The sequence below is a fragment of the Centruroides vittatus genome, unplaced genomic scaffold (assembly GCF_030686945.1).
Source record: "Centruroides vittatus isolate TY-2023 unplaced genomic scaffold, ASM3068694v2 contig_1176, whole genome shotgun sequence".
NCBI lineage: Eukaryota > Metazoa > Arthropoda > Arachnida > Scorpiones > Buthidae > Centruroides > Centruroides vittatus.
In genome coordinates this window covers 172,702-194,849 of record NW_027120754.1, presented here as the reverse complement: position 1 = coordinate 194,849, position 22,148 = coordinate 172,702, and the positions used below count along the sequence as shown (strand labels likewise).

At 33.2% G+C, this 22,148-nt stretch overlaps 1 protein-coding gene across 1 annotated transcript in view; it reads right to left on the bottom strand.

Moving 5' to 3' along the window:
* The window catches only part of LOC136982974 (patched domain-containing protein 3-like), a 67,387-nt gene that overhangs the window by 41,513 nt on the left and 3,726 nt on the right, over nucleotides 1-22,148 (bottom strand). Inside the window, exon 3 of the mRNA XM_067279557.1 lies at nucleotides 1,874-2,209. Within this exon, the coding sequence (XP_067135658.1) occupies nucleotides 1,874-2,209 (336 nt within the window). The remainder of the gene's footprint in view (nucleotides 1-1,873; nucleotides 2,210-22,148) is intronic.

Here is a 22,148-nt window from a genome sequence, read left to right as displayed (position 1 = left end):
ATCAAAGAAAATAAATCGAAAATTGTAACAATATACCGGAAAATTATATTTATCTATTATGTTCCACAGATTGATAAAAATTTCATTTGTTTTGAGCAAATCATCAATTAGTTTTGTTTGCATAAAAAATCTGGAAGCTAATATTTTGGTTCCATCTTCACTGAAAACAATATCCTTGTTAAAGCGTTTGGCCCACTTGAATTTTAGAAAGACTTTGCGTAAAGCATCGGTGAAGTCTTCGGGTCGACTCAAATTGTATCCTCTGAGAGATATCCAAAACTGTGGATTTTTAATGAATTTCAGATATAGTCTCAGCCACGATTCCGTGAAATTACTACCGGCCATGTGAGGAGAATTCTCCAGTTCTGTCGTTAATTTCTCTATATTATTCTGGATGTTTGGATTGGAGTAATCCAATGATGAAGTAACGATTATCTGGATTCTATCTCGATATTGCGAATAAAATGTATTTTCATCATGAAGGAAGTTTATCACGTAAGAATTGTCGTTAAATGCCTTATCGATACCTGTCGTTGGCAGTAGATATTTCGTAAAATAGATTCCTCCAGCGAGAATACAAGAAAGAAAGAATAATAATAGTTGCTTTTACAATTGGGAACGCTAGAATCTTTCCTAAATGATTTCTGTAACATGCCATTGTTGTTTTGCCATCAATATCTTTGCTTGAATAACAGCCATACTTTATAAATCCCAGAAAACCTATTAGAAATATTTTAAAAAAATAAATCTAAAATATTTATCAGCTATTTTTTATTATTGATTTTAAAAATATGATTATTAAATGTTGTATTTTTAGTTTAGCGCAGCTTAAATTAGTAACTCTTAAACCTATGCGATCTGCACCAAATTTTTCCTATTTATTCTCTATGACCCGAGAAAAATATAGACTTTCATGATATCTGGACACACCACTCTTTCCAATTGATCTCGATCTTTCGTGATAAACATAACAATGGTAAGCTAAATAAACAACCTTAAAATATAGTTTTCATTTTATCGTTTATTCTTCTTACTCTATGGCCGGGAAATGTCAGACATATTTGCTAATTACTAATGAAAGCAAGTAGTTATCAACTCTAATAATAATATAAAATTTTAAAATATTCAAAGTTAATTTACTTATTCCTAAACACTCGTGAAGCATTTTCATTTAGTTTACGTTTAATGCTGTGTTTTATTTTACGAGAGGCGTGTTTTCATTATATTCCGTGATTCATTGTGTTAGGTGAAAGTAAATACTTTTGTGTGATTATTAAAACAAAAGCATCAGTTTTTGAAAACTTAACTATTCTATGCAATAGAGTGACACGATAATGTTTTATGATATACGGAATTTATTACATTAGTGACAATATCGAATATTGCTTATATATTATTAACACTGTAGCGAGAAATGAATATCGACAGATGAATACCACTACAGTATTTATAAACTTAATATCTGTATTTTGCGGCGTGCTATACCTGTTGTCTTAAGTTTTCATTGAAGAGAAGATAATGAAAGCGTTTTGCTTTCATTTCGAATATTAGGCCTATAGGAAAGATTTTCTCTCTGCTGAAAATTAAAATTAACATACACCAAGATCTAATCAGAAATTTTAGTTAGTTCTATGATTATCAATTTATATTTGGAATACTGTTATTTAGATTATTAATAAATTATCAAAGTAATTTCTTTTAAACACAAAATCATCAAATGGATGAATTGACTTTATACATCCAAACATTTCTAAAAGTGATTAGAAACAATTTTACTTCGATTATTAAAATGTAGTTAAAGTACGATGCCGTTCTTTATTTATATGTTCATTAATTACTTAATGATTGTCTTAATAATTAAATGTTATGTTACCTGATGGTCGTTCATCCAGCTTAACAGGAACGAAGAGTATGGCATGCAAATTCTTTGCTTCTCTATAACCATCCAGTGCAAGACATCCGCCGAAGAATGTAACCTGATAGACGTAATCTATGAAAATACTCAAAGCCAGATAACTTCCAACAATATGGAGAATTTTAAAAGGAGTAGTTAACGCAATTAACGAACACGCAATGTTAGTCAAAGATGTTATGGTAATCGATACGGTAGCCTCGGAATACGTAATACTCATTCTCTTTTCAACAGAATCTTTGGGATTGGTTTTTCTCCAAGCAGCTAGCAAAACAAATGAGTCATCCAGTCCGATACCTGTAGAATATATTCAACCAATTGTTAATTAGAATTACATTCGAGCTTCGAAAAATAAATATATTTTGTATACTAACCTACAACAATAAATAGAACAATTACAGACATGTCATTATATTTCATACCACAGAGAGATAAGAACCCGTAGGCAGTTACCACGGCAAACGAAGATGAAATACAACCGGAAGCACCAATCAGCGGTTTACTTGTCACCCAGTCCTTCGTCAGACAAGTTACACTTGCAAATGTTATCATACACGTTCCACTAATAATAACATGCCATACAATATTTACAAATATAGTATTAACTTCGTTATCGACACTAATTCCACTCATTTTTGATACGCGGATGTGAACAAAAAAAATTTGAGAAACTGTTTTCAAAAATTCTTCTTCCCATTTTTGCGTAATTTCCTGTTTGTCGGAATTATGATAATCGACGAAATACATTAAACGAAATGCTTGAAAATCTGTTATAAAACTGTTTTCGTCAGTTGAGACCCCTCCTAAATTGATAGCATCTACATTAATGTTCGATGAATTTATCTCCATCGGATATCTGTGAAAAATATAATTACAATACAGTATACTAAATATTGTAAGAAGTCTTACGTTAGAAATACGTACTTAGTTTATTATTGAGAATAATTAGAACTATTTGCGACTTTTCACATAAATTTCATTGCATTACTTTCTCTATCAAAGAGAAATTTTTCACATTGACCAGCATAACACTCGAGAATAATTCAGATACTACAGTATGTCTACGAAGAGAATGAACTTGAATATTAACTAATGAGAATCGGCCATTGATCGCTTAGTTGTGGTAAGTTACTTCCAGTTTTTTCCTCATTTGTTGTACATGTCTCCACTATTATAAACGGTGTCATGAAAGCTTCCCGTTCTGACATTGGAATACCAGGAAGTTCGCTATAGTATTTATTAAATTCATTGATTCTTTACAGTTAATGCATGCTATAAAAAAATACATAATTAACGGAAAAATTGTTCTGTCCTCTGATGAAAGAAAATAAAACAAAATTCACAAATTGCCTGATATATTAAGCTAAAAGTGCCGACATCATTAGGAAATGTGCTGATTGGTTTAACTGGAGTGACATCACGCGTGACGTTGCTCTCAAGTCGATTCTTTCAATAGGCAGACTGCAGTGGGTGATCGGTCAACGAACAGTTCGGGTAACGAACAAATCGGATAACGAACACTTTCGCGAAAGATTTTTATGTTCGGACAACGAACAACTCAGAACAAACACAAGAAGAAGCGACGTAAAATAATGAATACCGATTGGTCTTCCCTTGTCTTCGGGCAACAATTCGAAACTTTTCGGAGCGCGGGAGACATTGACATCGACTCTCAACCCGGTACATACTAATTGGACAGTTTTCCTCCGAACTTTGAAATTCTCCCTCGTAATTCTAGCCTTTTATTTTTCTGACAGAAAAAAAAAAATTTTATACTATTCGCGAGACTGTCGGGCGGGCACTCGTTAAGTTTTGCGTGGGTTTTTATTTTCGAAAGGCGAGAGTATAATAGCAAAGTTAGAGAATAGGCAGAAGATGTCTGATGTTGCTGGGCAGTATGGCTTATACAAGTCCGCAGTTCAATCTTATCTAAGAAAGATACAGTATAATCAAGAAGACTCAAGCAGCTAAAGGAGTAACAAAAATCACATCTGAGAAATAAAGAACATTGAAGAGCTCACCCGAAACCCGAACCCGAAACGGATCTGACGACAGAAGAACGCCAAGAACTCTCGAATGAAGAACACCAAGAAACTCGGCGAGATATTTTTCTTCTGAAAAAGAGAATTAATGTTGATATCTGCTATTAAATATCTTTTGAAGAAGTGAGAGGATGTCAAAACAACGGTCTTAAAATGGCATCCAAACCAGGTTGAGGTTAATAGGCTTCGGGGATCTCTTACGATTACAATGCTATTAATTACTTCAGAAAAATCCTGAAGAGAGAAAAGCAATCAACATTGGACAGATTCTTTAACCGCGCAAACAAAAAACATCTAATAAAAATGCAAGACTGTGTATATATGTATTTTTATTATTACATATAAATAAACGCAGTAAGAAAGTATATATTTTTTATTTTTGAGGTCTCCAGAACGAATTAATCAAATTTCCATAAAAACGGAAAATCGATAATCGGTTAACGAACAATTCGGATAGCGAACAAAGTCTTGGAACAGATTATGTTCGTTAATCGATCACCCACTGTATACTGATTTCAAAATAAACACAGGCTGCCCTCCATTTTCGCACAATTCGCTATTTCACACATTTTTTAAAAAATACAACTTTTAAAAATATTTTTGTCGATAATGAAAAAATTTGCTTCCATGCAGAACGCTCATACACCACAAAGCGCGGTAGCTCGCTCTACGTTTTCGGACACACATTACTTCCTACAATAGCGGACTTCCAAAATCCTGATCACTACTGTGTTGTTACGCGCAAGAGGTCAAAACACTTTCAGTCTTGCATTAGGGCGTGCGTCGACGTGTTGTGCGTTTTGCCAATTTATTTATGTTTAAATATTTCGTCATTATATATTGATAAATATGAGTGAGAAATTAAACTGATCCAATACTACTTCGATCGTTCAAATCGCGTATACAAAGGAACTACTGCGATCCGATCAATCTCTATTTGCTTATACAAACGCCATCTAGGATCAACTGGATCACGATCAAACTAATCCGAGCGGAGGGTAGGATCGTTGGGATCGGATAGACAAGATTAAATATGGCGTGCTCTCTCATTTTCCCATTTCGTGAAAAAATTTATTCACGGAGTAAAGAGGAAAAAATAATGCATCTAATAGCGTTTTTTAATTAAAAGCCTGAAATATGTAAAACTAAAATAATTTATACTCTATGATTTATCAAAATATGATCCCAGTCACGTAACCAGAGCAAGTGAATAATTGAAAATGTCTGTCGATTTTTACAATTTATTATTACTAACTTTGTTTATCTTCACTATTCATCTATTTTTATATTCTTATTTATATAGTTCGATATTATTTAGAATTATATAATTACTTTAGAACAATACTATTATTACAAATTATAAGAAAATGATGGCAATTTATTACAGTAAGAGTCGAACAATAAAATATAAACATATAGAAATTAATACTTACTTAATTTGCAGCTTTTTTCTTCTGACATCTTCAAATTTAGATTTTAAAGATAATAAATTATTTTGGTAACACACCCCTTCCGATTTCATACAGATATCGGAATACGTTATGTTTCGTCCTTTCCATTGTATTTTTATGTCAAGAATCTTTTCGTTTAGCATCTGTAATTCATCAAATACGTAGTCACGCATCATTGTTCCTCCATCTTTACACGTCGCTATAATAAAATTCATTCCTTCAAGTCTTGTCGTTCGTGTAAAATCAAAGTCTGTAGCATTTTCCGGAAAAAACTTCTCTATTTCTGTTCTAGCTTTGAAAGTTTTTCCTTTCGTTGAAACAACTAAATATTCCGTATCTTTAATAACTTGTAGTCTCAATAAACCCAAAGCGGACAGAGCAGTGAACACAAATGGGATTATTACAAAATACAATGGATGACGTCCAATCAGCCGTCCAAGATAACGAAAACTTAAAGATAAACATCGATGAAGTATGTAAAATTTCTCTTTGTCACACTCCATATTCAATTATGTGTATGGAACAAATATACAATTCTGTTTCTTCTTACTAAACTGTAGAGATAAATATAATTTGAAGTGTAAATAAAGGTATATTTTATGTGCATACAGTGCATAAAGGATGTCAGAAAACTAATCTTAAACTGCCTGAACAAAGCGCTTTTAATAAACTTTTATTGGGAAATTTCAAAGTCAGCCACATAGGCTTCTAAACGACATTACCACTGAACGACGTTTTACTATATATACAAAAATATTTTATTAGTTTTGTAACTAATTAAATTGAAACTATAAATTTATTATTAATTTAAAAAATTACTTTATTGATGCTTATATTAGTAGATAAAATATATGACTTTCTATTGTTATGGTTTTGAATGGCATTGGATTAAATCAAACTGTATAAAATCCAGCAAAGAGTCCAACTCTATTGGAAATATGATACATGATCCCCCTACCTTTAACCTCCAAAATTTAATAGCATCAATCCCTCTAATACACGAACCTCCCTGTAAAGTTGTAGAAATTTTCGAGAACACAGAAGTTATTAAGCTTCGAAGAGAGTAAACAAAATTGTGCCCGAACACACACAAACATTCGTACATAGAGAAAAACCCAGTGAATTTTTCTCCATTCCTCTACATTTCAAGGTCACGAGTCTAAAGTTGTAAAATTCTTAAGTATGTCACTCTTCCATACTTTCCTTCTCTTATATACAATAAAACCGGGAAAGTAAACTAAAAAGGCATTATTTACTCACCTTCTTTTAATATATGCTGGAAACTTTCACTCGTTTACGTTAAGCAGCAAATACGCATTACTTTAAAATTGTACCCATGCTCGTACAGTACATAAAAAGAGAATTTAAAATTGCTTACAGCGTTTTCCTAAAGTAGTCAAACAACCGGATAGCAGGTTATTTTATACGAACAATGGTTAGCACGCACCATAACAACCAGCCAGGAGGGAGTTTTTTCTTCCTGTATTTTATTTTATTTCATTATTTTATAATAATTCCGTCTTTCCTTGTTTTCAAATAATGTTTATATGCAAAACAATAAAACGAAAGATTTTAAGCGATATCCATGAATATTTAAATAAAAAAAACTAAAAGCTTCGCAATAATATCTAAAAAAATTTACTATTTTGCGTATCGACTGAACGTAACCTGTTTTGTTAACACATCGCCATCTCTACCAAGGCCAATACAGGCTATAAACATATAAGTAACATTTTTGGTGACGTCATTCCTGATGACAAGTAGACTCTGTATTAAATATTTGACTCGATATTTTACATACAACATTCTAAATTAAATCTCAGACTCGATATTTCACTTGTGAGACTGAATTACATCTTAAATGTTTATTCTTTAACAGTTACGTCTAGTAAAGAAAAAATATTTCTGTATTGTCACATAATTTTTTTCCAATCTGCCAATCAAATTCAAGAAAATATAATTGACAGGTAACGAATTTCCTCCACGACAGCAGATGACGTAGGGGTTGTTTGTGTTCAAAGACGTCTCGCCACCTTTCCCCCGAGGCTGGAAAGTGGATGAAGGTCTTCTGGTATTCTACTTTCTGTACAACTGACGTAATCATTGTAAATAAAAAAAAATTCAGTTATATATTTTTTCTATTTCAAATCTTGTTGTTTAAATTTACACCTAAATATTAAAACAGTTTAAAATATTAACATTTTATAAATAAACTTAATTTACGTATAATAAATTTAAATCGATAAAATTTTTAAAAATTATTAAAATATCGATAAAGATATGTTTATTTCTAAGAAATGTGTATATAAAAAACACAGTTACAAAATTAGAATGCCAAAATTTCAACAAAAATAAAGTATTTTACACGCATAAAGGCTACAATGGTGAATTATATATGTCTAACAATACTGTTAAAATGCTCTTATTCTTAGGCTTTTTGTGCCAAAAAAACTGGAAAGGTGTTTTTTTTCTTTAAATTTTGAATGTAATAAATTACATAAAATGTAGAACTTTAGGATTATCTTTGTATGAAATAACGTAAAAATAATACGCATTGAAAAAGGAACTTAATTTTGTATGCATAAACACTCGGATGACCTCCCCTTCCCCTGTGTCAGTACTCATCAACACTCTCCTTACACCCTCCCCTCATCTCGAGTCTTTTATTTGTCTCTGTTGCGTCAGTTTTACTCCATCTTCGAATTTCGTTATTTCGATTCCTAAAATGCATTTAGGGTTTCTCAGATTAACTAAGTCGAAATATTTCGCAATTTTTGCCATAGCTTCGTGTTCGATTTGCTTATTCCAGGATATTGTTATTATATCCTAAGTATAGAACGTTTCCATCTAGTTGGTATTTAAATGAGCATGGATCGGCTGTTAATTGTTCGAACTCGTTTTGGCACAGGTGATCGGTAATCGTCTTAAACCATGCTCTTCCAGCCTGTTTTAAGCCGTAGATAGATCGATATATCAATAGTTTGCATATTTTCGATTCGTCTCCTTCTTTAATGAATCCCATCGGTTGTTCCATATACAGTATATGCATTCGTCCAAATTGCTGTGTAGGTAGGCTGTTTTAACGTCGTATTGGCTTATTTTCCAATTCTTTTCTGTTGCCATTACTAATAAAATTTTTAGCGTTTCCAATTTCATTACAGGTGAAAATGTTTCCTTGTAATTTATTCCATATTTTGGGAACATCCCAAGGCTACCAGTCGGGCCTTTTTCATATTTATAGATCCTTCCGGATTCATTTTGTTTTTGTATACCCATTTTGATTTTATAACATTAGTGTTTGGTTGTCTGTCTTCTAGGTCCCATACTGTGTGTGCTATCAGTGATTAATATTCATCTTTCATAGCTTTCCACCACGATTTATGTTCTCGACAAGTGATTGCTTCTTTCGAGGTATTTGGTGTGAAATCTTGTGTCATATTTACTACATCCGTATCACTCCATCTGTCTGTATCAGAGAAATTTTCGTCGTAGTTAGGTCTGATTCCTTGTTGAATTTGATCTCTGATTCTTTGTGATCTTCTAGGTATTTGAATGTTGGTGTCCTCACTTTGGTTAATGTTGAGTTCTTCATTTGTGTAGGTTTCGTCGATTGGGCATATCGTCATCCCTACTTCTTTCTGTATCTACGGGTATGGGATCGCTGTTCTTGTCCATATCGCCTAGATCTATTCCCATCCAGGAATTTGTTTGTTTTTCTCTATTAGTTTCTCCCGTCTGACCTGTTTAAAAGTTTTCTTTCTAATCGATATCAGAGTTGGCATGATTTTAAAAAAATGTTTTAAAACATGTATTTTAAAACATAGGCATTGGATTTAAAAACATTTTTTTTTAAAACAAATGTTTTAAAACATTTAAAACATGGTTTTTTGGGGGGGAAATAAAACACTGGGATCTACGAGTAGTAAAATATAAAAATAAATCAGAAAAACTTCAGTATAAGACTCAAGAATGTACAGAATGTTTTATTTAATATAAAATACAGCATTTTTAAATGTTTCTTTATGAAATGGCATTTTCAAGATTTGCATGTACAAAACAAAAACAGGATTGACAACAGTGGCTTCTTCAGCTTGAAGAATTTCTTATTTTCAGAAATGTATAACGCTCAGTAGTGTTGTTTAGGTGAATGAAAACTTTAACCTCTTTAATGTTGATATCTTGAGCCAGTAAGTTTAAAATATGAGCAGAGCATCCATGAGTGACAATATCTAAATTTTCTCTCATTGCTAATGTTTCTTTTATTTTTTTCATATTGCTTGCATTGTCACTTACCAGGCTTCTCACTTTACAGCCATACTTTTGATTGCATTTTTTTATTGCTGCAGTTGCAATAATTTCTAAGTTGTTTGATGTGTGCCTTTCTGTGCCTGTATCAATTGAGTCAATCAAATGAACTGCTCTATTAGGATCAAACACACGAAACACTGATTCATTATGGATATTATTCCACCCATCAATAGCCATACAGACTGTAATATCCTTTAACTCATCAGCTGATTCATTCTCAATGGAATTGTGTACAGTGTCCAGCAAAGGTCCCCCAATTTCCTTTCTGTGTGGAGGGTCATATCCGGGTTGCAACATCTGACAAAATTTTATAAATTTGGGGTGTTCTACACTGAGTAAAGGCTGAATTGGTGGCATATATAAATTTTGCGCATTGGAGATCCAATTGCATTTTTTGATTAGTTGACGTTTTCACAATAAACGAATCAATGCGTTCCAATTTTACTTTGCTTTGGGATGCAGTGCCAGCGCCACTAGTGAAGCCAGAAGTGGTGGCAGAGCGCTTCCCACTTGTCTCAGACTGAGGCTCCTGATTTTCTGACTCCTGCTAATCTAAATAATAAATATAGAAACAATAAATTAATTACTAATTAGGTGTATGTTTTTAAAATTACTACTGCATACAGACGTGTGAAAATTATTAGACTCAAGTCGGACAAGTGCAATATAAAATGATACATTTTAGGATAAGAACCAAAAGTAATATACTTTATGCATGAGTCTAATAATTTACACACTTCTGTATGTTCAGTTCACAATGATTACAATATATAAATGTATACTATTGACTTTAGATTCCGAGGCCTAATTAATTTGCGCTCGAAAAATTTTTTATCTATTGATTTTTTTATATTAAATAATTATTTCCATGTAAAAGCAAATCTGACAGCCGAAACAATTGCCGGGGAATAAATACCCTAAAAAAACGTGTTTTTATAGAAAAACTATATGAAAAATTTAAGATACAGTAACCAAAAATGCTTTTATTTGATAAATATAGCTGCAGGGATTGTTATTCTTTCATTTGACAGAGCGAGAAAATTCACACGTGCAGTCTACATTGTTTACAAACCAGTTGACAGTATAACACAAAATTTCCGATTTTTATGCTATTAAAATAGGGAAGAAACTGAAAAAAGGTATATATAAAAAATTCTAGTGAATAAAAAAACAAAAAATCACCTGCTGATGTCATAAAAATCATCCAATAGTATTTTTTAAAACTTTTATCGAAGTCAAAACGGTCCTATAAAAGTTTAGAACGATTAATTAATTTGATTTAAAAAAACTCTCATAAAAAACGATGAAGCAATTAATATGCTACTTAATAAAACGTTATAAAAAACTTTCGCGGCAAAAGTAATTAATAAAATTTTCATAGGTCATAAATAACGATGTATATGTACTAGCCCATAGATTTTTGGAAAAGGACCTTTTTTCGTAACGCTATGTAAACTGCCCGAGAGGGCAGAACTATGTTACTCGGGCGAAGAACTTAAGAATATCTATATAGGTACAAATTGAGTCATGACCCAGGTAAAACTTTATAGCAAGCTATAGAAAAAATTAAAACTTATAATAGTTCAAAATACTCACCCAGCTTTTGCAATTTCTGTATATCATCCTGTAGGTGGTTATCTTCTATACGTTTTTTCATACCAGCGACTAATCCAGCTATTTCTTTCCTACATATTTTTCTTTGCACCCTATATGCCGGTTTTCCTGGATTTCCGGAAATTAGTTTGTACTGGTTCCAGATATTATCAAGCCTTCTTCCTGCACTCATTTTTTACTTAACAAGTAACAACGATAATAATAATGTCTTTTACTATCCAAGTAATATTACAATACATTAGCTGTATTGCTAACAGTCCTGGCATGTGGTCAAGAAATCTCTTAGTGATAAAAGTCGGCGTGTCACGTGCTTTTATGGCCCATGAAAGTGAAAAAATTTCCCATCCCCACGTTCATATTTAGCTCACAAGTCAGAAAAAGTTTATTTACTAAATTTATGTAATAAAACATTTTTTTTAAAATTTAAAAAATTGTTTTAAAACAGTATTTTATAACGTAATATAAAACTGTTTTAGAACAAAAGAAAACAAAGGTTTCCAAATAAAACGTGTATTATTGTTTTATTAAAAAAAAAAAAACAAATTTGTCAACCCTGATCGATATTCGATGAACTTAATGTCTCTGTTTCCTCCACTTTATTTGTTTCTGGGTCGTATACTCTGAAGGCTCGTCTGATCCTCGAGTATCCTACAAATATAACTGGTCTCGATTTCGGCTCATGTTTATTCCGTTTTACCCTTGGAGTCCACGCGTATGCTAGACATTCAAATATCTCGTAAATGTGATGCTGAGGGTTTATTTCCAGAGAATAGTTCCTGGGGGATGCATTCTTTTCTAGTTTTGTGGGTGTGCAGTTCTTTAGATGCGTTGCCGTTCGTGCGGCTTCGGCCCAAAAGATTTTTGGTAGTTGACTTTCGGTGAGTAGTCCTTGTCCCTTCGAGAATTGTTTTATTGGCCCTTTCGGTGATCCCGTTGCTTTGCGGCGAGTATGTTGACGTTAATTGATGTTGTATTCCATGCTCGTTGCATATACGAATGAAGTCTCGGTTTACGAATTAAGTCTCGTTGTTTGTTCTGATGCGCTTTATTTTGTTGTTTGCTTTGTTTTGCATTGTTTTTATGAAGAGTTCTAGCATATCGGCGGCTTCATCCTTTGACATCAGGAAATTTGAGAATATTTTTCGGCTATAGTCGTCTACGATCGTCATCATGTATCTATCGCCAGTGAGCGATACGGCAGGCATCGGTCCTACGAGATCTATATGGATTAGTTCCAGACGGTGTTTCGTCTTATTACCCTTAGTTTCCTTGAAGGGTTTTATAGTGTGTTTGGCTTGTAAGCATATTTCGTATTGGATTGTTTTTGTCTTTTTGTAGTCGAGTCCTCTAAGCAAGTTTTCTGTTTTCATTACGTCGAGGCATGTTTTATTTACGTGTCCCAGTTTCCTATGCCATAGAAAATTTTCGTTCCTTTCGAGCTCATTAGTGGTGACTTGTTTAGCGAAATTTTGTTCATCAGTCTCTAGAATAATAATATATATATATATATATATATATATATATAAACATTATTTCGGGTTACTTTGGCTATTTGTTCATTGTTCTTGGAAATGATTTTTCCTTCTGTTTAATCAAGAAGTATTGTGTAGTCATCTTCAACCAATTTGTTTACCTAGAGGAGGTGTCCATCCAGCCTTGAAACGTATAGGACTTCTTTTAATACTAAGGGCATATTGTCTTCCATCACCGTTTCCTTTCCAATGGCACATATGTGGTCTTTACTGGCTAATCGATTAGCAAATTAAATAATACGGGGATAATAACTTTACCAAATGCATGCGTAGGATATTTACCGGGAATTATCTTTACCTCCCATTTCGACATGCGATCTACAATTTAAACCGCGATTGCTCAACGACTAGTACGAGAGTATAAAACCTTTTTGTTAATTTGTATAACTATTGCAACGTTCCCCGGCAAAACCGAGGAGAAACACTAAGAAACAGGTTGGGGTTATTAACTTTGCTAATTATGAATTGTGAAATTAAAGTAACATTTAGACCATAAAGCAACCAACCGTGCCAACGAAACCTTTCACGGAAACCCTCGTTTACAACGTATCTACAAATCCTCTACCAGGAGAATAACTTTTAATCTATAGTCGATCTTCGACTCGACGATATGTGTATCAACGGTCAACTACAACCCCATCTCACTCGACTTTCACCTACTTACCTCAAATCGGACAAGCTCGTTTCCAACTTCGGAATGGACCCGCGACGTGAATCAATCGAAGTGACAGAACAGAATCACGATTATCCGAAGAATTTCTTGGAACAATTCTACTCGCAACAAGCGAAGACAACGTGAGATGAACCAACCAACTATCCAGTTGACGGACTTTGAACTATTTTCAACCTTGAAAGTCGACCACTAGTCACTGATTACTCAACAGTAAATTATCTAACGCAGCAAACGTCGATTTGTATTCTCTACCTATTGTGTAACAGGCCGTAAAGGGTAACGTGCCTTGGATAAGTGGTAACGCCACACTCTGATGAAAAAGTAGCAATACTGTACGCGACCACCTACTCAAAGAATTCTTTACCTTTATCTGCTTAATCTATTATATTTTAAATCTGTTATTTTTATTTTATATTAACATAACTTAGAGAGAGAAAGTTCGCAAAGGAAATTACCGCAGGTAAACCGATGTTATCTTCCCAGAAACTATCCCTCACAAAAAGGCGTATTTTGAGAGGTCCCGTATTTTTGCTTTAGTCAAAAAAATTCGCTCCCGCATAACGCGTTTAAATGTGTCCAATTCTTCGAAGTTATAAAAATCGCACTCTACTCTCAAAAATAGTGCGATTTTTGGAAAAGTGATGGTGTGAGATTTCGACTCCTTTTTCATTTCCACTTTTGTTTTGATCTACGTTAATTAAATGTTTAAAGTAATCATTAAATATTTAAGTAATCAAAGATTCTAATGTTCTCCCCGAGAAAAGGTTAACCGAAAGGTCAAATAGTTACCTGTGAGCAATATCCGTTTTGCCTCGAGTAAACGGAACTTCTGTTAATGTTACGTTACCTTACAATGTAACTTTGTTACAGTGCGTCTGTAATCTCTTTTCCTGTTTAGATTAAATATGCTAAGTTTATTTTAATGATTGCAGTAACTCGTGTATTGCCCACACCTTATCGACGACCTCGCTAACCCTCCCATTCACCTAAATTCACGCCATCCACTGACACTACGAGCGAGACTCTTCCTCCTGACGTCGGAGAACGGGTTAGGTCTCACGTCTTAACCCCCAGATTTCTCACAATTATTTAATTTTCATACTTCGTATTTTCTATTAAACCCGCCTATTTAAAAAAAATTAAACAGATAACACTTTTATTATTTTTATTTTTCATGTCGTTTCTAATTTTGCACTTTAATTTGTGCTTTACAATCAAGCATTACAATTTTCTAAGGAATTTGAAGGATGTGCTGTATAAATAAGTTTCCTATTCTGATGTGACGAAATGATACAAACCCATTAATTATTGCATCTCTGTGAATACAGCTGTATCTGATATTTTCTCCTGATAAATAAATAAATTTAACTAACAGATAATTATCATTGCTCAAATTATACAAGTGCGTCTGAGGCAGAGACTTTACTAGCGTAAAAATGAACGTAAAAACATATACTGGATTTGTAATTTATTTGTTGGTGAAGTTGGATAAACTGAGCCAGCAAGGATGTAAATAGGAGACAGACAAAACTTCTACACGTCTTTATTCGACAAAAAACTACAGACACACTAGACGTTAAAAAATAGCAAGAATTCAAAGGGTCATAGGCAACGAGAAAAAATAAACAGTGGCATCGTATATCATATTCTATCTTTCAGGAGATAAACTTTTGGCACGTGGCAGCCACATACCTAACAAACCCTCCCCCCGCTTGGCTGTTGCTTGGCCAAAAGGTCATTCAATAACAACGGTTAACATATTAATATTAGCAAATATTAAGACCCAATAGTTTACAACATTTCTCGTGTTTATTAGGACCGAGTATCTTTGTCAATATATCCGCAGACATGCTTTCAGTTGAAATGTGTCTTAGGTTAATTTTTCCTTCACTGACAAGGTCCTTTACAAAATGTAATTTTACGTCAATATGTTTTGCCCTTTTGTGAGAGCCTTCGCCATTAGCCAAACATATTGCTGCTTGATTATCAGAAAATATACAAATCGTGTTTGCTTTAAGTTCGCTCGATAGAACTTCTCTTAATAGCGATTTGATCCAGATTGCTTCCTTGCTAGCCTCGGTAATTGCAACATATTCCGCTTTGCACGTTGAAAGACTGACAATGGTTTGTTTACAGCTTGACCAGCTCACAAGGTTATTTCCTATGTTAAAACAGTAACCAGAATATGATTTTCTGTCTTCGACATCGCTAGCATAATCAGCATCGCAGATGCTACAATGTCTATTTCTCCGTTTCTTTGATAATAGCATTAGTACACCTTGTAATGCAAATAAAGTTATACACTTTAAATCTTATTGCCAATTAGCCAAAAAAGGATTATTTATCTGATGGAAATACGTAAGATTCTTTCTAGAACAACTAGATTTAATAAAAGTTGAAGAGGAAATTAAACGAAGTACTTGTTAAACGGTTACCCAAGAAGATTGTTAAAGAACTGGTACGATAAATATTTAGAGAACAGATATCACGTAAAGAAAAAGCAAGAAATCAATATGTATGTCTCTTTTCCGTACATTAAGGGTATTTTTGAAAAATATCAAAAAATTTTTTGTGAAAATAATATATTCAGAAGTGTTGTAACCATATGTGAGGCCTCAACCAGGATCTGAAACGTCAGCCAAAATTTGTTTTAACACTTTCTAGTCCAATATTGTATGGCACATTTTCGACTTTGTACTCCCCCCCGAGGTCCACGAATGTATGCCTTACGTTCCTTTAAAAGGACAAAGAAAAATTCCACAACAACGGGTATAATTCTAAAATAAATTATCTCGGCAAATGAAAAAGGAGAATTAAACAGATGTAAAGAAAACCTGTCATTTATTGATATATTACACTTCATTGGGAGAAATAATTAAATAAGAAGATTGACACAGTTTCATGTAAAGAAGAATTTTAAAATATTTACATAAATATCTAGTTTATATTAATAATTGACATTAAATTACATTAATTAATTAAAAGTTATATTAAATAATACTGTAGGATATAACAATTTACGTTAATGTAATAATAAATGTCAGAATAAAGGCAACAAGATTGATATTCAGACAAACAAAGAATTAAAAATTAAAATTAAGAAAGTGTGCGTTAGTTTTCATGTTCTAATACTTGCATTTGACAAAAAGTAAATACTTTATTATCTGATTATACCTTTAAAAGCATAATAAATAATTAAAATAACAGTTTTACTAAACACGGCTGGCAGTCAGTATAGAATCGATACATCCATATAATGGATATGGATATGGATATTCCAAAAAAAACAACTGCAAAAAGAGTTTTTTTAATATATATGTAACAACTAAAAGACTTTAACTGAGGACAACAAATTGGGAAAGGATAGAAACGAGTACGAAGTCTGCAAGTATGAAATTTTTCTTCATAAACCTGATTATTAAAGCCAAACGAACTGCCGAATTATCGGGCTATAAGCTCGATACCGCTATTAAAGCAGTCAAGGTAGACAAATCAAGAATACTCGAGAAATCGAGTGATCGGAATATTGACCATCTTTGCTTTTTAAAAACTTATTATAAAAATTTACAATAATATTTTGTATTGCGTTTCATTTAAATCACGAAAATTACCTTTTAAGTTCATTTTTTTTAAAATTTCAATTCAATTCAAAGCATTTTTATTGTTGTTGTATGCAGTTTCCAGCAACCTTTAGTAAAGTTTTTTCTATTTGTGAAAATTTCAAAAAATAGAGATATGAATGCGACATATTAGGCTTAGAAGAGATGCGTTGGACAGCATCGGGAGAACTGAATGGCGGTGAAGTCATCTGGTAGGGAAATGATACAAGGCACGAAGCTGGTGTTGGATTTCTGCTTAGTAAAAGAATACAAGCATCATTGTTAGCATACAATCCAGCTAGTGCAAGATTGATGATGGCAAGGTTTGAAGCAAAGCCATTTAATATATCAGTAATCCAGGTATTTGCACCTACCTCAGATAGCAGTGAAGAGGAGATTGAACTTTTCTGTAAAGATCTAAGCATGATAATAGAGAAAACACCGCGGAGAGATGTGATCATCATTGGAGATGACTGGAATGCTAAGACTGGAAATAATAATGAAGGTTGGGAAAGAGTAATGGGTATGGATATGCAGCGCGGAATGAATAAGGAGAAAGACTGTTTGAATTTGTCATACAACAATATTTAATTATATGTAACACCAAATTCCAGCAAAAAAAAGTGTAGAAAATGGACATGCAGATCAAATGACGGAACAACAAGAAACATGATTGATATGATTTTGATCCACAGAAGATGATAGTGTCGAATAGTATCGAACCAGGGAGTCGACATAGATTCTGATCACAGCTTAGCCATTACAAACATGAAGATAAAAGTGAAGAGGAAAATGAATGCACATTTCAAAAAGAAAAGAGGCATTTCAAAGCTAAAAGATGAGAAAATAGGGAGCATAAATAGAAATATATTTGAGAAGATAATAAAAACCCTAAACAAGATGGAAGAGCTAGACACAAGAGTGAAAGAAATAACAAAGGCAAATAAGGGAAGAACTGAGCAGACCCTACCAGAAGAGGAAAAAATCAAAAAGAAATGAATCATACTAGAAACCCTAAAGCTTGTCCAAGTAAAAAGAGCTCTTAGGCTTAGAAGAGACATTTCTGAAGAGTTGGAAAAACAGTATAACATAAAGTGCAATGAAGTGGAAAAAGCAATTAGGACGGATAAAGCAAAACGGCTCAGAGTAGGATCAGTGTAGGAACAGAAAAAATATAATGGAGAATGTAAAACTAGAGAAGTATATAAGATGATCAGAAATGTCAACCTGAATTGGAAACCAAAGCAAATGGCAATCAAAGATGAGAAAGGAGAGGTTTTAGAGGACAGGGTGAAAGTCCCACAGAGATGGACAAATTATTGCTCTGAACTATACAAGGAAACGTTAAATATAGATATATTAGAAAATCTAGTAGATGAATTAAGAAAGATATCGCCACCAAGTGTTTAAAATGAAAATGATATCATGAGGGAGGAAGCTGAAAGGGCAGTAAAGCGGTAAAAAGACAATCAGAGTCCCGGAGATGACAAAATCACAGGAGAAATGATTACGCATGAAGGAGTAAGCTTAATTGACGAGATATACAAAATGTGCAACGAGGTATGAAAACAAGAAAAGATTTTTAAAGAATGGGAAAAATCAGTATTAGTGACAATACATAAAAAAGCAGCATGTTAGAGTGCAAAAATTATTGAACGATTTCCCTAACAAGCTACATAGGAAAAATTCTGATGATGATCTTAAAAGAAAGACTAAGTAGTTTGATGGAAGAACGAACGGGCAGGTTTCAGGAAAGACAGAAGTACAACGCGGCAGATACTAACATTACGGCTATTACTTGAAAAGGCAAGAAGAAATCAGAAAAACATCGATTTCTGCTTTTGGACTTTCAGAAGGCATTTGACAGCATAGACCAACAAGCCACCTTGGCAGTGTTAAAATCTTGTAGAGTGGATCATAAACTAATAAACCTGCTAAGTTATATTAATTATAATGAAGAAGCAGTTGTGAAATTGCGTGGGATGCTAGGAAATAGGTTCGAACCAAAAAGAGACACTAGACAGAGAGATTCTATATCCCCAACTACCTTCATAAGTCTCTTAGAAAGAGTCATGAATAAGATGACAGAAGAGATGCAGGAAACATCAGTTAACGGGGTAAAATTCAATAACTTGAAATTTGTGATGACATAGTTATCATTGAAAAAAGTGAAGAACTAGAAAAAACATTACATCTGCTTAATGAAGAAGGAAAAAGATACTTCATCCGTTTGGACACATCACAAGAAGAAAGGAAAACAGAAAAACTAAGACTCTAATCTATGGTATTATGGATGGATCCAACAAAAGAGGCGGACCATATACAGAATGGATTGATGACGTGAAGAAGTGGTGCGGAGAGAATATACAGGAATTGAATAACTAGGCAATGGATAGAGAGAAATGGAAGAAAATAGCGGAAAAGACGTCAGACACCAACGGGAAATGAGCCCAGGGTTAATGATGATGATATCTATTTTGAGTAAATTTTAATGAAAAATAATCGATGATCAGAGAAAATAAAATACTTTTATAAAACTAATAAGAATATTAACCAACATTTTTTCATATACGCAGTTAATGCTTATATTGTCAACTTGGCTTTCTACGTCTTGGCTTACGTCTATCGATTTGTAACACTTCACAGTGCTAAGGTTTTACATTTCAGAGATTTTACAATTTTCACACAATTTCTTTAATTTAACAACTCTCCATTCGTATTCGGAATATACGAAAACTCCTGGTCCGAACGCAGTCTTTCATCACTTTTACATAATAATAACAGAAAATTGTCCCATAATGACAACATAACTGGAAGAATAAATAACCCTTGAACTATAGAAGAAATAAAAAATATAAAACATACTTTAAACACATCTTTCAAGCATTCGTACGGAGCTCCGATTAAAACAACGACGGCGAAAAGTGATGAAACACAACTTTGCACTATCGCGTGACCAGCACTATCCAAACAATCACGCAGTTTTTCATTCGGATTCTTTCTTTTACTTTTTGCATATGCGTATGCTATATGAGCTGCATAATCCGTACAAAATCCAGTGATCACTATCAATAAAATCATTACGATAGGAATCAAATTAACACCCCACATAGACATGTATCCTATAGCTATTACCTGAATACAAGCTATTGTCAATGCAATACAAAATGCACAAAACACATTTGGTATGAAAATGATAAATATCAAAATTACCAAACAAGAACTAACCACTATTGATTGAATGGTTATGGGAACTACCTCGAGGATAGAATCAAAGAAAATATATCGAAAATTGTAACATTCTACCGGAAGATTACATTTATCTATTATATTCCACAGATTGATAAATATTTCATTTGCTTTCATCGAATCATCAACCAGTTTTGTTTGAATAAAAAATCTGGATGCTAATATTTTAGTACCATCTTCACTAAAGACTATATCCTTGTTAAAGCGTTTGGCCCACTTGAATTTTAGAAATATCATTCGTAAAGCATCGGTGAAGTCTTCGGGTCGACTCAAATTGTATCCTCTGAGAGATATCCAAAACTGTGGATTTTTAATGAATTTCAGATATAGTCTCAGCCACGATTCCGTGAAATTACTTCCGGCCATGTGAGGAGAATTTTCCAGTTCTATAGTTAATTTCTCTAGATCATTCTGGATGTTTGGATTGGAGTAGTCCAATGACGAGGTAACAATTATCTGGATTCTATCTCGATATTGCGAATAGAATGTATTTTCATCACGAAGGAAGTTTATCATATAAGAATTGTCGTTAAATGCCTTATCGATACCTGTCGATGGCTGTACATATTTAGAGGCATAGATTCCTCCAGCGAGATACAGAAGAAAAAGAATAATAATAGTTGCTTTAACAATTGGGAACGCTAGAATCTTTCCTAAATGATTTCTGTAACATGCCATTGTTGTTTTGCCTACAATATCTTCACTTGAATAACAGCCATGTTTTATAAATCCCAGTAAACCTAGAAGAAAAATAGAAAGATAAATATAAAATATTTATTACCTAATTTTTATCATCTGATTTTAAAAATGTGCTCACTCGTTATTACATTTTTAGTTTAGTTTATTAAAGACCAAATGACAATAACCATTTTCATTCGTTCAAACAAATAAACAAAATACAAAATATGACAAGTCAGAAATCTAGTCGAGATGGGTTGATAATAATAATAATAAGCGCAGAGCCCAAACGGTTAGGAATTGAAAGTTGAAATTTGTTACACAGTTAGGGTACGTCACGAAAACGCACACTAAGAAGGGATTTTTCGAAATTACCCCCGCGGGGGAGAGGGAAAGGATTAAGGCTTATTCTAAAGAACTCAGCTTCTACTGTACTATGTTAGATGCATTTTTTTAAATTTTTAACTGCGTTTTAGTAAGGTACCACATTAGTTAGGGTACCACGTGGGGATGAAAGAAATGTATCCTTTATAATGAAAGTGTTAACAATAGAAGTGTTGAGTAACAATGGAAGTGTTAAGAGAAAGCGGTGTGCAAGGTTTACAGGAGCATATGAGGTTTTTTTGCATTTTGGGGAAATCGAACATATTTTTAGACCCATCTAAAAATTCTCTAATTAGTCTTGGAAACAGGGAAACCTAATTCTTTCATTTTGTGAAAACGAGTAATTTTGGCTATAATGTACTGTACCTAATAATCTTAATCTTCGCTATCGTTACTTTTCGCCCGAGCAACGCCGGGCTTATCTGCTAGTAATATAACTAAACTACAACTAAACTGTACATATCCGGCGAGAACCTGATACGTTTCCAGGTAAGTTTCAATTAACTAAAGCCGAATTCCTCGAAATGTAGTTAAAAATATTTTTAAAGTAGACCAAAAAGTAAAAATTGGTCCAAATGTAGTAATCTAGAGCCCTAAAAATTTCTTAATCTGCTACTCGTAGTCAAATTTTTTAATCCCGAAACCAGTCATATTTTAGAAATAAGAGAAAAGGGGTATACCATGAGTAAGGTGACATCCGAAAATG